Below are 15,677 nucleotides of genomic sequence, written 5' to 3'. Positions count from 1 at the left end.
AAGAAAATTGTGCATGAAAAAGAAATGCATGTAACTATAAGACAGGTTATAAATAACCCTTTTCTGCTAATTCTAAATGAATGCACACACACACAGGCACACAGAGACACCACAGAAAGTTTAGACAACGAAGAAAGCAAAAGAAATAAAGAGGAGGCTAACATCTAAAAAGACCACAAGACCACTATCAACATTTACTAGTTTCCTTATCTCTTCTCCCCACATGTTTTCATGCCCTGGCTTAAAATAAAAAACTGCTCTGCATTATTTTCAGTGTTTTCAGAACGTTCGTAGAACATGTGCTATGAACAAAAATCTGTGATTTTCACATTTTTGCCCCCAGAGAAGCCCACCTTTGAATTCCTTTCTCCATAAACTTTTTGAAATGTCCTCATGCAATCCTTACCTTTGCAATCTAGCACTTTGTAGATCTTTCCTTGAATCAAAAGCATCATTTTGGATTATGACATTTGCTGCAGGGATTTTTTGTGTTCCTCATGGCTGGAGTAAATGAGAATGTCAAGTTCTTTTCCATGCACATGTCCAGTTGGACCATCCTGTCACTTAATTTTTTTGCTTTTTTTGTTGTTGGTTCTTTTTGGTTTTTTATTGGAAAATCAGATTTACAGAGAAGAGGAGAGGCAGAGAGGAAGATCTTCCATCCACTGGTTCCCTCCTCAAGTGACCGCAATGGCCAGAACTGAGCCAATCTGAAGCCTCCTCAGGGTCTCGCACACAGGTGCAAGGCCCCAAGGTTTTAGGCCGTGCTGTACTGCTTTCCCAATCCACAACCAGGGAGCTGGATGGGAAGTGGGGCCTCCAGGACACGAACCAGCACCCATATGGGATCCTGGCACACACAAGGCGAGGATTTTAGACATTAAGCTATCACACCAGGCCCTGTCACTGTCTTTAAAAGTAGTATCATCTACTCACAGTCCTGAACTTTCTCTTAAGATTTATTTATTTGAAAGAGAGAGTTCCACAGAGAGGAAAGAGAGATCTTCCATTTACTGGTTCACTCCCCAAATGACGACAAGTGCCATAGCTTCTTCTAGTTCTCCCACATAGGTGCAGGAATCCAAGCACTTGTGTCATCCTCTGCTGATTTCCCAGGTGCATTAGCAGGGAGCAGGATTGGAAGCAGAACAGCTGGGACTCAAACCAGTGCCCATGTGGGATGCTGATGTTGCAGTGCCAACCCCTGTTCTATAGCTTTAAATATGCAGAAAATGAAAAAGTCTGCAGGCTCTTATTGGCACTGCCATTCTCTACCCCTTCTCCCCAGCCTCCCTCACCTTCCCCCACCCACCAGGGTGCTGCCGCTCCCCCTGAGGATCTTACCTGTGCCCCCTTTGTGACAGGGTGAAGGAGCCGTGGATGAGAACAGCCAGTGTGTCCACCCTACTGGAAGTCTGCACCCAGGCCTCTGGCAGTATCACTTCTATCAGGTGAGTCCAAGAAGAAAGTGTCCTGGTGAGTCTCCTTGTCATGTGACCACTGGGACCTTCCCCTGCCTATCCCCTCCATCCATGTCACCTGCAAGTTCTGTGGTGTCCCCAAGAATGCAGGGGTGCTGGGCGCACACGTGACTGCTGGGCCATGTGCCATAAAGCAGCTTGGGATGCCCGTTGGAGGGCTGCTGGATCCAGACACACACTGCAGGGCTGCCATGGACTCAGGCTAGTGCTTAGGTGTGCCAGACCTGTGTCCAGAACCCAGTACAGCCACATTCCAGTCTGAGTCTGTCTCACTAACTCTGGCCTCCATCCCAACCTCCCCCTTCAAGGGACCCCACTCCAGCCCCAGGCGGATCAGCTAGAAGGTGTGATAGTGGCTGCCATGCCCTAGCTGCTGCTTTCCTCCCCCAGTAACCAAAGAGGACTTGGCCCGTTAGAACATTCTAGGAACCCCAGAGTCCTTCTCCTGGCCATGGTCTGGGAAGCTTCATCTACTTATTCATCTACAGCAGCTGAGAAGGCTCCACTTGAGACAAGTGTCCCATCCCAAGCCAGGCGCTGATGGGGACAAGGAGGCCCAGCCTTAGGGGCCAGCTGTGTCTACTCGCACCGAGCCTGCCAGACACAGCTGCTCTGGCTTCACTCAGCTGCCCCTTCTCTCTGCAGCATCTCTGAGACCCAGCAGCAGCTCTATGTCCAGTTGGAATTTCCTCGTCAGAAAGAGAACCCAGAAGCTGTGGCCTCTAGGTGGGAGCGAGCCCCTGGGACCCCTCAAAAGAATGATCAGAGATGGGGAGGAGTAGGGAACAGCTACCTGGGATCAATATTTCCTGCATCCTATTTGAAGTCCTTTGGTATGAGAAGTCTTTGCATGCATGATCTGTAAGGTCTTCCCCCATCAGCTTCTGGTTCCTGAAGCACCATCTTGCTCTCTTGGGCCTCAGGACCCTTCTTTGCACAAGTGTGCAAAGAATGTTCAGAATGTTCTCTTTTTGCCCACTTACCCTCCTCCTCCCTTTTGCTGACTCGTCCTCATCCTTTGCTTCTTAAGCCCTTTTGGGGAGATTTAAAGGCCACTGCTTCTTAGTAGATGCAGCCCTGGCTGTGTATACTCTGGGAGTCAGAACTCCTGAGCTGGGTGTCCTCGTGCAGTGAACAACCTGCACAGCCATCCCAGCCGTCCTCTCCTTCACTTACTCCTCTCCCTGGAAAATGGTGGGGCTTTGCTGATCATTGAATTACCGCTGCATTGTGAGTGCCTTGCAGGCAGAGTTCCCCAGCTGGGTCCGGGGTTCAGAAGCTGCCACTCTCCACTGTTCACGACTCCTGTCTGCTTCCAGATTGTCTCACTGTGATGTGGAGATTCACCACAGCCTGCTGGAGACCTGTGCCAGGCTGCAGCAGCTCAGGTCAGTACTCCCACCCCCAATGCTGTCTGGGATGCGGAGTTGTCAGGTTGGGCCCTGGGCCTGCCATAGGCTATGAGTAACTCCCCACATTTGTGCTTCCCTGTGCTGGAGAGACCCACACATGATCAGAGTTGGGGAGGAGGGTAGCAAGGGTTGGGGAGGCTCTGGACCCTCCCCATGAGCCTGAAATATTTCTCACACACCTGGGCCTTTCAGCTTGTCTCAGGTTGACCTCAGTGACACCAGCGACACCAGCAACACCAGCTCCCTGCTGCTGCTGTGTGGCCTCCTGCCCAACCTCTCTGAGCTCAAGATCTTCCGGTATGGAGCCAAGACTCTACTCTTGCCCCCCTAACCCCTCTACACCTTTTGTGTCCAGCAGACTGGACTGCGAAGATCCTGTGCTCTCCACATACCCCTCCATGGGCGGCAGCACAGGTGATTCTGACAGGTGTTGGCGTTAGGGAGCCAGGTGGTAATCACTACCTGAGTCACGTGGGGCAATGCAGTAGGAAAGTTACTCCTGGCTCACTGCTCTTCTTGGAAATAATTTTGCATACTAATACAAAATGACCAGTAGAACCTCCACTTTGCATTCACCCACAGCCAGCCTTGTCCATAGTTTTTTACCTTTGCTCATCTCTGCCCTCCTCCCTCTCCCTCTCCTTTTCCTCTCTCTCCCTCTCTATTAAAACCATTTGTGGTAAGCTGTATGATCTGGTCCCTTTACTTGGTCTTCCATCTCCAGTAAAATATGAAATTTGGGAAATTTCACACTGATGAATTACTATTATCAAAACTACAGTTCAGACCGCAATTTGCTATGTCAATAATATTAACATATTTTTTAAATATTTATTTATTTATTTAGTAGAAGGTAGAGTGACAGGAAGAGAGAGATCTTCCATATGCTAGTTTGCTCCTCAAATGTCCCCAACAACAAGGGCTGGGCCAGGCCAAAGCTAGGAGCCAGAAACTGTATCCAGGTCTCCCACACGGGTGGCAGAAGCCCAAGGATTTAGACCATCCTTTGCTGCCTTCCCAGGCGCATTATCAGGGAGCTGGACCAGAAGCTGAACAGCCGGTATGGCAGGTGGAAACCTGCTGCCTCACAGCCCCAGCCGTTGTTTGCTGCTTTTTTTCTGGTCCTGCTGCAGTTCCAGGCCCACTTGCTACATTTAGAGTCCTCTCTTTTTGGTCTCCTTTGATTTGAAATAGTTCCTCAGCTGTTCTTTTATGGTATTGTCTCCAACCAGAGGTTTTGTAGAAGAACCTTCACCTTGGGTTCATCAGTGTTGTCTGGTTAATGACTGCCTTTCTGTGCAAGCTTCTCCCAGGTGTGTTTGAGGACCTCACATTGGGGTCCCATGACCTCTGTGCCCCATTACTGGTGCCACCTGCCATTTGTGCCCCATTGCCAGCATCCCCTTGCACTTGCTTCACTGGCAGAGCTGCTGTCTTCCCCATTGTGGGAAGATCTTTCAAGGTTAGGAGAGCATCTAGTTCTTCCTTAATCTTCCACCCTAGACTTCAGCATCTACAGATAATTCTCACCTCCATCAAATGGATATGAATGAAGTTTTTCTAACTGCCAGTTTTACCTCAAGAAGAAACTCTTGGGGGCCAACAGCTCCCCACTCCTAGTTCCAAAGAAGCAGCATTGTGTATGTGCACATCTAGTCCAGCAGCTGTGTCCTGTCCTGGAGAACCTGGTGCTAATTCCCAGCTCCTCAGTTTCCTGTGAACACAGTCCCTGGCAGGCAGCCATGACGGCCATTGGGTTGTGCCACCCATGTGGGAGACCTGGATTTGTGTTCTTCGCTCTCAGCTCCGTCCCCAGCCCTGGCCATTGCAGGCATTTGGGGAGGGACCCAGTGACTGGGCATGATCCCTCTCCCTTCTCTATGCCTCCCAAATCAGCCAATTGTTTAAATTTTTTGAAGAAGAAAAAAAAGAAGAAGAAAGAAAGTAAGCAACCAAACGGTAGTAAGCACCAGCAAGTGCCCAGACTTCACAGCGGCAGGTGCCTTGGGGTCCTGGCTCCAGGCTTCAGCCCCACCTGGCCCAGGCCTGGCTGCAGCAGACATTTGAGGAGTGAAGCAGCTACATACTAAAGCAGCAGAGTGCTGAATAACCTTGTTTTAGGGTCTCTGCTTAGTCCCCTCCCACTGCCCCCAGGAGGCACACCCCCACACTCCACCCTGCAGACCTGCCATCCACCTCCAGCATTCAGGTCTCCTGAGCCCTGGTTCCAGCCTAATTGTCTGCCCTCTCTGGTCACCCCACCAGGCTGACCTCCAGCTGCGTGAGCACCAAGGGCCTTTCCCACCTGGCATCCGGTCTGAGCCACTGCCACCACCTGGAGGAGCTGGAGTGAGTGGCAGGGAAGGGATGGTTTGGCAAGGCAGAGGATTGGGGGAAGGAGGGGAGGTGGGCAGGGCAGATTCACACCTGACACTCCGCCCCCTCACCTCCCTCCCCCGCCCCCGACCCTGATGAAGTACAACAAAGCCCCATTCAGCCACAAGCCACGGGGTGACGAGATGGCTACCATCTGTGAAAGTGCCCCAGGAGTCTTGCTGTGCCCAGGTCGACTGCGGGCTGCAAGGCACAGAAGTGGGGGGGGCCTCTCTCTCAGCTGGCCAGTTGTGACCACTGTGAGCCCTCCCGTAAGGGACTTCAGAGGCTAGCGATTGGAGCCAGAAATGTCCCCACGGAGGCGAGATATCTGGGATCTGCAGACCCATGGCACCTAAACCCCCAGTGGGGTGTGGAGGAGGGGGCACGGATGAGGCAGCTCAGCTGTGGGGCCAGGGTGGGTTTGTCTAACCCGTGCTTTGTGCTTGGTCCCCCTCCCCAGCTTGTCCAATAACCAGCTGAATGAGGCGGACATCCAGGTGCTGCTGGCAGCCTTGGAGGGGAAGTGCAGACTGCAGCAGCTCGAGTAAGTGTGTGGTCATGGTCAGCTGGCACTGGCTGACAATGGGAGGCAGGTGCAGGCCTAGGAACTTGGCATCTCTCCTGAACACAAACTGCCGGTGCTTGGAAGGAGCAGGGTGGGCTGAATGTCCTCCCAGGCTCTCTCACTTCCTCACCTGGCTGTCCCTGAGTGCCACCTCAATGTTTGGTGACATGAAGCAAAAGATATGATGAAAACCAGCCCTAGCCAGGGAATCTACCGGTTTCTGTGGTAGATAGTTATAAAGGTGTTACCTTCAGGTGTGGCTGGATCCAGGGAATCTGTACTGTCCTTCCGCTCATTTATTCCATCTCAGCTTCCTTCCCCGGTAGGCTCCAAAGGGTGCTATTAGAAGGAGGAAAGAGCTGGCACATTGGCTCAACTGGCTAATCCTCCACCTGCAAAAGCCAGAATCCATTATGGGTGCTGGTTTATATCCCAGATGCTCTTCTTCCCAGCCAGCTCCTGCTATGGCCTGGGAAAGCAATGGAGGATGGCCCAAAGCCTTGGGACCCTGCACCTTCATGGGCGACCCAGAGAGGTTCCTGACTCCTGGCTTCGGATCAGCTCAAGTCCAACTATTGCAAACCATTTGGAGAGTGAACCAATAGATGGATAATCTTTTTCTGTCTCTCCTCTGTAAACCTGACTTTCCAATAAAAAATAAATAAATCTTTAGAAAAAAAAGGAGGGACAGCGCTAAAGTCCTTGCGTTCCATGCACCAGAATCCCATGTGGGCACCGGTTTGTGTCCCAGCTGCTCCACTTCTCTTCCAGCTCCCTGCTTGTGACCTGGGAGGGTGGTGGAGGATGGATCTGTGCCCTCAAGAGAGACCTAGGGGAGAGTCCAGTTTCCTGGCTTTGAATCAGCTCGGCTCTGGCCATTGCAGTCACTTCAGGGATGAATCAATGGATGGAAGATCTTCCTCTCTGTCTCCCCTCCTCTCTGTGTATCTGACTTTTCAATAAAAATAAGTAAATCTTTAAAAAAAAAAAATAAAAGTTCAGGACCTGGCATGATGAAACCAATAGCTTCCTCTTGATTTCCTACAAAGGTCCAGGGTCCCAAGGTTTTAGACCATCCTCCTCTGCTTTCCCAAGCCATAAGTAGGGAGCTGAATAGGAAGCAGAGCCTCTAGGACACTAATCTGTGTTCATATAGTGTCCTGGCATTTGGAGGTGGAGGATGAGCCATTGTGCTGGCCCCCAAGCTGAGAACTTAAGGAGCAGGAGCCCATGAACAGCTCATGGTTAGGCCCAGGAACAGGGAGCGCTATGGCCTAGTTCCTGACACAGCCCAGAGCAGGTTCTAGAACTCTCTGGGTGCTGTGTCCCCTCTCTGTGAAAGGGAGAGGACCCTGGCCTCAAGCCCAGGCTTCAGGCTACATCAGGTACTCCACGGATAATCACCGTTCTCCCACACCAGCCTGGATCTATTGTGACTCGGAGAGCACAGCTGCTGGCATGGCCCAGTGAGGCGTGCTGGCACAGCGCTAGGATTCCCAAGTCTATGTGTTAGATATACTTTGTTTAAACTGTGGACTGTACATGGGTGTTGGGGAGGCTCCTGGCTGGCCACATGAAGCCCAGAAAATTCACACATCTGGTCTGGACCGGGGTCCCCCACTCCTACCCTACCAAGTTCACCTGCCCTCCTCTCCTGCAGCCTCAGTCACATGCCACTGGACAGCCCTGCTGTAGCCACACTCATCCAGGGCCTCAGCCACATGACCCTCCTGCAGAGCCTGAGGTGAGTGACCATTGTGGGAGTAGGCAGGGGATAGCAGGAGAGCCTGCTCCCATTCAGAGCAGCACTCATGGTACCTCCTTGCGCCAAGGGCAGGTGCCAAACTCAGGCACCTGATAAGGGGTTGCAGATTTCTGAACCAGCACCCTAACCCCCAGGCCAGATCCCAGCCCTCTGGCTCTCTTGGATCAGCAAATACCACACTCTGTTGTAATATGGTTTTTTTCAAACTAGGAAGCACAGTGCCAAATCCAGATGGCCCAAAAATATTGGCACCAAATCTCCATCATTTTGTTAGGGTGTTCTCCTTCCTCCCAGAGGCAGGGCAAGTTCACAGTGTGGCAGAGGCAATAAGCTGGGTTCAGGAGAGCCCTCTCACAGGAGAGGTGGAAGAATCACACAGCTGGCTGGCTTGGACTGTGGCACCTGGTGAAACTGGCCTGGTGCCAGGCTGTGCAAGCATCCATGACCCCAAACTGACTCCTAGGCCAGGATTTCCAGCTTCATCTCCAGCTTGCCTGGAAGTCCCAGGCAGTCTTTGCTGATTCCAGCTTAGCTCCCAGCCTCAGTTTTCTTACCTAGACACTGGGATAGTCGTCCTCATGCTGCTAACTGCCTTCTGTGGGGTCTGGACCCCTAAAGGCTTTTTAAACTGTGGAGTTCCTGAAGCAGCCCTGCAAAGGCCTTGAAGCTGCCAACTGAGGCCTCCGGGCCTGTCTCTGCTTTCATAGGCTCAGTGGGAACCACGTGGATGACATCGGTTGCTGCCACCTTTCTGAAGCTCTCAGAGCTGCCACTATGTTGGAAGAACTCAGGTGAGTCACCTGTCCTTTCTTTTTATGCAATGTATTTTATCTGTGAGGGACATAGAGTGACAGAGAGGGAGAAAGAGAAATAAAGAATGCTCATCACCTGGATGATAAATAAATAAAGTTCACTCCCCACATGGCAGCAACAGCCTGGTCAGGCCCAGTCCAAAGCCAGAAGCCAGGAACTCCGTCCAGGTCTTCCTGTAGGCACTGGGGCTTAAGGAATTGGCACACGAGCAAGGAACTGAATTGGAAGAACTCTGGGACTCAAACTGGAGTTCCAGAATGCAATGGTGGGTACGCAAGTAGTGGCTTAATTCAGAGCACCACAACTCTGGTCCTCCCTCCAACCCTCATCCTTTCTTAGTTTCATTTCCTTGTATCCCATACAACCAACTTCAAGTCTCAAAAATTGGGGGACCCCAAAGACAGAGTGCCCAAATTTTGGCAAGAGACCTTTGAGTCAACCAATAAGCAGAGCATCCTATCCAGAAGCTATCCTATCCAAAGTGCTGTGAATGCTGGGCTTCCCCAGGAGCCGAGGCCTCTTGGGGTATCCTCCTGAGGAGGTGGACAACACAAGAGACAGTGGGCTGATGGTTCCTGCCCCCACCCCTGTTGTCTTTCCCAAGGTTGGACCACAACCAGATCGGAGATGCTGGAGCCAAGCACTTGGCCACCATTCTGCCAAGGCTGCCTCAGCTCAAGAAAATCAAGTGAGTTGTCAGCCTCCTGCAACAGCCGCACCATGGTTCTGACTCAACCCACACTGGGAACTCTCCCTGGCCTCTGTGCCTCCATGGTGGGACCAGTACCCACCCACCTCTACCCCTGAGACCTTCCCCTACCCCAGCACCTATTCTGTTCTGGGCTTCTCTGTCGCTTCAGGCTGGGAAGTGAGATAGTTGGGGTCTCAGCAGGTGTCAGGAAGGGCTGATGGCTGTTCCCTCCCTCCCTCCTGCAGCCTCTCAGCCAATGGCGTTGGCCCAGCAGGGGGCATGCTTCTGGCCACCTCCCTCACTCTTTGCAGGCACCTGGAGGAGCTGAGGTGAGTGTCTGCTGACCCCCCATCCCCAGTGGGCACCCCCACCGCTGGGTACCCCTGTTCCTCTGACCCCCAGGGCTGCTCCCTGGGATGCTCCAGCAGCCCATTGCTCATCACTGTCTCTCATCTTCCAGACTGGGCCACAACGCTCTTGGGGATCCAACAGTTCTGCAGCTGGCTCAGGGGCTGCCCCAGCAGCTGCGGGTCCTGCAGTGAGTGTGTCCACATCCCTGAGCCCAGCACACCCCAAACAGGGAGGCCCCAGGCAGTGCTGCCCTGTGGGGCTGGGGTTTCCCAGTACTGCATCTCCTCTGCAAGATAGCTGAGGCCAGGAGAGAGCCTGCCTCACTAATGTAGTAGGATATGAGGCCTTGAACTTGAGGTCTCAGGCCACACTGACCCTTGGTACCCACTTAGGTCCTGTGTACATGGGGAAGGGGCTTGAGGTAACCCTCAGGGTCAGGTGCTGTGGCCTGAGATCAGGCTGAGGGTAGGAGCTCTGAAAATGCCCTCCCTACCCCACCCCACCCCTGCCTCCCGCCACCACACACCTACACACCTGCACACGGCAAGTGCCACAGACTCCTCTCGCCCCTCCCCCCTCAGCCTGCCGTCTAGCTCTCTGGGAACAGAGGGCTTGCTGAGCCTGGGCCAGGCTCTGGATGGATGCCCTCGCATAGAAGACATTAGGTGGGTAGGTTCTGGCCAGAGGTACAGGGTTGGGAGGGTCTGGGGGACTCCCCTCACACATGGTCTCCCTGCCCTGCAGCCTAGCAGAGAACAGCTTGGCCAGGAGCATCCAGCATCTGTGTAAGGGGTTCCCACAGCTCCTACGGCTTGAGTAAGTAGCTGCCCTTGGGGCCCCTGCACTGAGGGTGTGGGGGCAGAGGCCTTCTCTGGTAGAGTCTGGCACCTGGAATGCCAGAAGCCTCTGGGATTCCCCACATGCTCCTGGCCCTTGTCAGCCTGTTCCTTCCTGCCATCCAAAGTGCCCATCCCAGGTGCCCTCCAATCTGTCCCATTGTCCATCCCCAGTCTGGCATACTGTGCGATTGACAACCAGGCTGCCAAGCACCTCATTGCCAGCTTCCCGCTCTGCCCGGCCCTGGAGGAAATCTTGTGAGTGCTAAGAGGAGCCCTGGACTGGGGGTTGGAGGGAGCATCGAGTGTCTGGGAGGCTGGACTCCACCCACTGAGCGGCCAGACCCTGTCTCTCCGGCTGGCTGGGCCTCCCACTTACTGACCTGACTAGGAAGGTCATCCTTGCTTGGACGTCCTCCTGGGAGAAGTCTGAGCACTTGAGACACGGGTGATGTGGGGCAGTCGTCCACCTCCCCTGTATGTTTCCCTATCTGCGGAGTGACAAGGCGGCAAGTGGACCAGATGACCTCTGACCTTCCTTCCATGGGGCCTGGCTTACAGCACCTCTGTCAATGAGCACTGTTGATAGTGAAGAGGGGGCTAAAGCCAACAGACCCCACACACCTGCTGTGGGCTGTGCCCGACTCTGCCTTGGCTGTCAGCATCTGTCAGACATTGGGGCATCCCAGCACTGCCTCATGAATAGAGCAGAAACCCTGGCCAGCCTGAGACCCACAGCTCTATTTAGGAGATGCTGTGTCCTCAAGGTCTTAACATTTATTATCACACCAACAAGAGAGTCTCAGGGCCATGGCATCCCATCATCATCATGGACCCTGGAGATGTTCCCTTTGTCACCGCAGAGACAGGAGACAACCACAGACTCTGCCCTTTAGGAAGGGTTGGGGGAGGGAATGGGAGGAGACCAGAAGCTGTGGCCACGGGTGTGCACTGTTAGTGACCCTGGTATAGGCCTTCTAGGCAGGGCCTGACCAGTGATGGTTGTGATGACTCCTTCCCTTTAAGAGTAATTTCTTCTCCTTAAGATTTATTTATTTGATGAGAAAGGCAGCGTTGCAGAGAGTGAAGAAGAAGAGAGAGAGAGAGCTTCCACCTGCTGGTTTACTTCCAAAATGGCCAGGCCACAGCCAGGGGCCAGGAACTTCTGGGTCTCCCACATAGATACAGGGGCCCAGGGACTGGGCCATCTTTCACTGTTTCCCTAAATGCATTAGCAGCAAGCTGGATTGGAAGTGCAACAGCCAGGGTTTGAACCAGTGCCCATTTGGGATGTTCAACGCAGGAGGTGGCTTACCCCACTATGGCACAGCGTTGGCCTCCAAGATTGGTTTCTTGGGTGGGTATTGTGGCACAGGGGTGAAGATGCCGTATGAGATGTCAGGGTGCCTGGGTTCAGGTCCTCACTCTGTTTTCAGTCCCACCTCTTACAGAGGTGTGCCCTGAGATGCAGCAGGTGAATTACCTGTGTTCTTGCCACTCAGATGGAGTTCCAGGCTGTTCTGGTCCAGCCCTGGCTGTGACGGGCATTTGAGAAGGAAGCTAGTGGTTAGAGGATCTCTGTGTATCACTCTGCCTTCCAAATAAAAGTAAATGAAACTTTTTCAAAAGATTAATTTTGTAACACTTTAAAAAAAAATACTTTTCATTGATTTGCAAGGTGGAGAGAGAGTTTCCATCAGCTAGGTCACTCTTAAATGCCTTCACTGTGGCTAGAGTTGGGCTAGGGCCAGAGCTAGCTTCTGGGAACACAATCCAGGTGTCCCATGTCAGTGACAGGGGCCCAGTGACATGTGCCATCACTGTGACCTCCACAGTCTACACTGGAAGGAAGCTTAAGTTAGGAGGTGGAGTTAGAAATTGAACCCGGGGCGCGGCACAATAGCCTAGCGACTGAAAGTCCTTGCCTTGCATGCACCGGGATCCCATATGGGTGCCAGTTCATGTCCTGGTGGTCCTGCTTCCCATTCAGCTCCCTGCTTGTGGCCTGGGAAAGCAGTCAAAAAGCCTTGGGACCCTACACCTGCGTGGGAGACCCAGAAGAAGCCCCTGGCTCCTGGCTTCAGATCAGTTCAGCTCTGCCCATTGCGACCACTTGGGGAGTGAATCAGCAGACAGAAGATCTTCCTCTCTGTCTTTCCTCCTCTCTGACTTACCAATAAATAAATAAATAATAATCTTAAAAAAAAAAAACAAAAAAAAGAAATTGAATTTCAGCCCTCCAGTGTGGGACACAGATCCCTAACCACTGGGTGAAATGCCAATAGCCTAGTTTCTCAAAGTTTAAAAAAAAAAAGTGGGAGGAGGGCCAGTTTAAGGGAAAGCGCGCCATAGGTGTGTAACAATGTGGGTGGTGCGTGGAGGTGGCCCAAATTTCGCTGGAGGCACACATGTGGCAGGGTTTTGGATCACGGCGCTGTGTCTGGACCCCACCATGCACCCAGACAAGTTTCTCCAGAAAGCAGGCGAGGGGCGGGACAGAAGCCACCTGTAAGGAAGAGGTCTTAGGGGAAGAGCATGCATATCCCATTGAGTGGCTTCTCTTACTCCCCACCCCTCCGCCTCTGTACTGACCTCAGGCCCCTCTCTCTGCAGGCTGTCCTGGAACTCCCTGGGAGATGAGGCCACTGCTGAGCTGGCCCAAGTCCTGCCACGGATGCTCCGGCTGCAAAGAATAGAGTAGGGGTGGCATACCACAGTGGTGGAGGGCCTGGGGCAGGGGGCAGGGCACGCTGGGCAGCACCTACATCTCACAAAAGCTGGGCTCCCCATCTGGCCCCAGCCACCCACAAAGCCCCCCTTGAGCTGTGCATTCTGCTCTGCCAAAACCCTCGCCCTAGCCACAGCCTGCTGGCTGCACCTGTCCCAGAGTCCGCTGAAGCCTGTTGGGGCCTCAGAGCACGTGGTGTGGAGGTTTTGTCCCTCCATCTTGGCCCTGGGGAGACACAAGGAGGCCCCTCACCCAATCTCATGCTTCTCTCTCCCCTTCTCCTGCTGGCCTCTGGGAAGCCTGGAGAAGAATCAGATCACAGCTCGGGGAGCCTGGCTCCTAGCCGAAGGCCTGGCCCAGGGATCCAGCATCCAAGTCATCCGGTAACAGTGGCTTGAGGGGAGGGGAGGTGCAGGGACCAAGGCTAGGAGGCCACCTCAACCCTTCACACCGAAGGCCTAGAGAAAAGAACAGGGCCTGAGCAGGGCAATGATCAAAGGAGACTTGGGCCAGTTCCCCGAAGGACCTGGGTCCTGTCCCAGCTCTGCTGTTTGCTCAATGTGTGCATTTTTCTTCCTCTCTCAACTACAACTTCCTCACTGTAAAATGGGCATAAAGACTATGGGCCTTGCACATCCAGCTTGTGGGTATAAGGGCTGGGCTCATGGAATAGGTGAAGTCAGAAGGTGGGGATGGGGGCTCCATCTCCCCAAGCAGTCACACCACTCCCACACCTGCCTCTACCAACCAACTCTGAAACAAGGTTCCTTCCCTTCCGGGTCTCAGCCTCCCAGTGTGGGCCCATGTCATGGCGGGGAGGGGGACAGGACAGGCAGGGAGCAGCTCCCAGCACCCACTGCCTGCCCTTGCCCCATCACAGCCTCTGGAAAAACCCCATCCCCGATGATGCGGCCGAGCGTCTGCGGAGCCAGGAGCCCAGACTGGACTTCAAGTTTTTTGACAGCCAGGCTCAAGCCCCTGGGGAACCCTGAAGCACATCCCAGGCCTTTGGACTCTGACCATCTTCATCTCCCCCTCCTCCCACTGCACCTGCTACAGGAAGGAGGGACATGTTTGTTCTGTTGAAGTCCCTAGGAGTGACTTTCGGGAGCCCTGGTCAGAGCTCTGTCTGGCCAGAAGAGTACCCTGCATCATGCGTAACCTATGGGGCACGGTGAGAGCATCAAGAGGGAATGATGCATGATGTGGGAGGTCAGAATGTGACCTTGACACCTGTCATTGCATGGAACCTCTGCAGGGTGACCCACATGGCCCATGGTATGGGACCCAGCATGAGCAGTGGCAGGACATGTAACTGGTGGTCTGCATGCAATATGCGACATATGACCCTGTCACATGACCCGTGGCTGGCTGGACAACCTGCAACAGTCCTAGGATCTAATTTATTACTGTATTTATATCAAATCTGCATCAATGGACTGTAGCTCCAGAGCAGCCAAGCCGGGGCTAGTCCTCCTCCCCCTGCCAGGATGGAAAGACTAGCCACTGACCAGCCTAGGAGCCTGAGTCCCCACCTGCCTCCAGCCTCGGTTTTCCTATCTGTAAAATGGGTGATCCCCCTCTTACATGCATCCAAAGGCTTTGGGCCCAGTTGCAGGTCCAGCCTGATCATTTGAGGGGCAGAAGCCAGCTGGTCTCAGAGAAGGGACAAAACCAGATCTGAGAGGACAGGAGGAGGCATGGCAAGGACTTAGTAAGGCCTTTAGGTTCAGCTACTACCTCAGCCCCCAGGGGCTTCTCATGTTGCACAGAGTTCTTGTCACTCTCTTGGCAAGGAACCAAGGATGCCAAGGAACCAACCATGACATTCTAAGCCATTTGTAATCAATCAATATATGGGGCCACCCAGCCTCCAGTCTAAGTCTGACGGTTTTCTCTTTCCTTCCAGGGCTGGGAGTGCCCTGGGACCTACAGAGCAGGGCAGCAGCACTGGCTCACTAGGGGTTTAGATACATTCAAGTTCAAGTTCAAGTTCAGAGCCTGTCTCTAGCTGGTCATGTGATCACAGGGAGCTTACCTTCTCTATGACCTGTGCAGAGGTGCCTAGGGAAGCCCAGCATATCAGAAACACTTCTGTTTGACTTGCATGAAATGTAAACTCTTCTTCGTATTAATTGTCACTTTGATGTAGGAACTTTTAAGAAAAATTGTTAAAGTTTATTTATGTGAAAGAGTCACAGAGAAGAAGACAGAACTCTTCCGTCTAAGTGCCTACAACTGCCAGCGCTGGGCCAGGCCGAAGCCAGGAGTCAAGAGTTTCATGCAGATCTCCCACATGAGCCATCCTTGCCTGCTTTCCCAGGCACATCAGCAGGGACCTGGATCCCTCCCCAAGACTCTATCCCCTCCACGTTCTACCTGGCCCAGATTTCTCCAGGTATGGGGTGGGAGTCAGTCAACAGTACAGAGTATGAGCAGACCCTTTGCGCCCTGTTCTTGCAGCAGAACTTGTCACTGTGTATGAACAGTCAGGGAAGAAGGATGTGCAAAGAATATTGGTTACATGAGAATTTCCTTCCCCTTTTAGGGTTGAATGTCAAGGTTTAAGACATAGAATGATCGGGCCCGGCACTGTGGCCTAGCGGCTGAAGTCCTCGCCTTGAACGCCCCGGGATCCCGTGTGGGCGCCGGTTCTAGT

The 15,677-nt window shown here is 53.1% G+C and overlaps 1 protein-coding gene across 4 annotated transcripts in view; it reads left to right on the top strand.

Annotated features, from left to right (window-relative positions):
- NLRC5 (NLR family CARD domain containing 5) overlaps positions 1-15,199 on the top strand; it is a 42,507-nt gene extending 27,308 nt beyond the window's left edge. For 2 of the 4 annotated variants that reach the window (XM_058675014.1, XM_058675017.1), the window contains 17 exons: positions 1,365-1,451; positions 2,127-2,207; positions 2,801-2,869; positions 3,086-3,190; positions 5,159-5,242; positions 5,730-5,813; positions 7,495-7,578; positions 8,307-8,390; positions 9,017-9,100; positions 9,349-9,432; positions 9,564-9,641; positions 10,036-10,119; positions 10,199-10,270; positions 10,465-10,548; positions 12,904-12,987; positions 13,318-13,401; positions 13,899-15,199. In XM_058675014.1, the coding sequence (XP_058530997.1) occupies positions 1,365-1,451; positions 2,127-2,207; positions 2,801-2,869; positions 3,086-3,190; positions 5,159-5,242; positions 5,730-5,813; positions 7,495-7,578; positions 8,307-8,390; positions 9,017-9,100; positions 9,349-9,432; positions 9,564-9,641; positions 10,036-10,119; positions 10,199-10,270; positions 10,465-10,548; positions 12,904-12,987; positions 13,318-13,401; positions 13,899-14,010 (1,444 nt within the window). In that variant the 3' untranslated portion in view covers positions 14,011-15,199. Of the gene's footprint in view, positions 1-1,364; positions 1,452-2,126; positions 2,208-2,800; positions 2,870-3,085; positions 3,191-5,158; positions 5,243-5,729; positions 5,814-7,494; positions 7,579-8,306; positions 8,391-9,016; positions 9,101-9,348; positions 9,433-9,563; positions 9,646-10,035; positions 10,120-10,198; positions 10,271-10,464; positions 10,549-12,903; positions 13,238-13,317; positions 13,402-13,898 lie in introns of those variants that run through there. The other 2 variants (XM_058675015.1, XM_058675016.1) reach the window with 2 other exon arrangements.
- The last annotated feature ends 478 nt before the right edge of the window (positions 15,200-15,677 follow it).

The sequence above is a fragment of the Ochotona princeps genome, chromosome 16, assembly GCF_030435755.1.
Source record: "Ochotona princeps isolate mOchPri1 chromosome 16, mOchPri1.hap1, whole genome shotgun sequence".
NCBI classification, from domain to species: Eukaryota; Metazoa; Chordata; class Mammalia; order Lagomorpha; family Ochotonidae; genus Ochotona; species Ochotona princeps.
The sequence above is the reverse complement of the archived record's forward strand: the minus strand, read 5'-3'. Positions and strand labels throughout refer to the sequence as shown.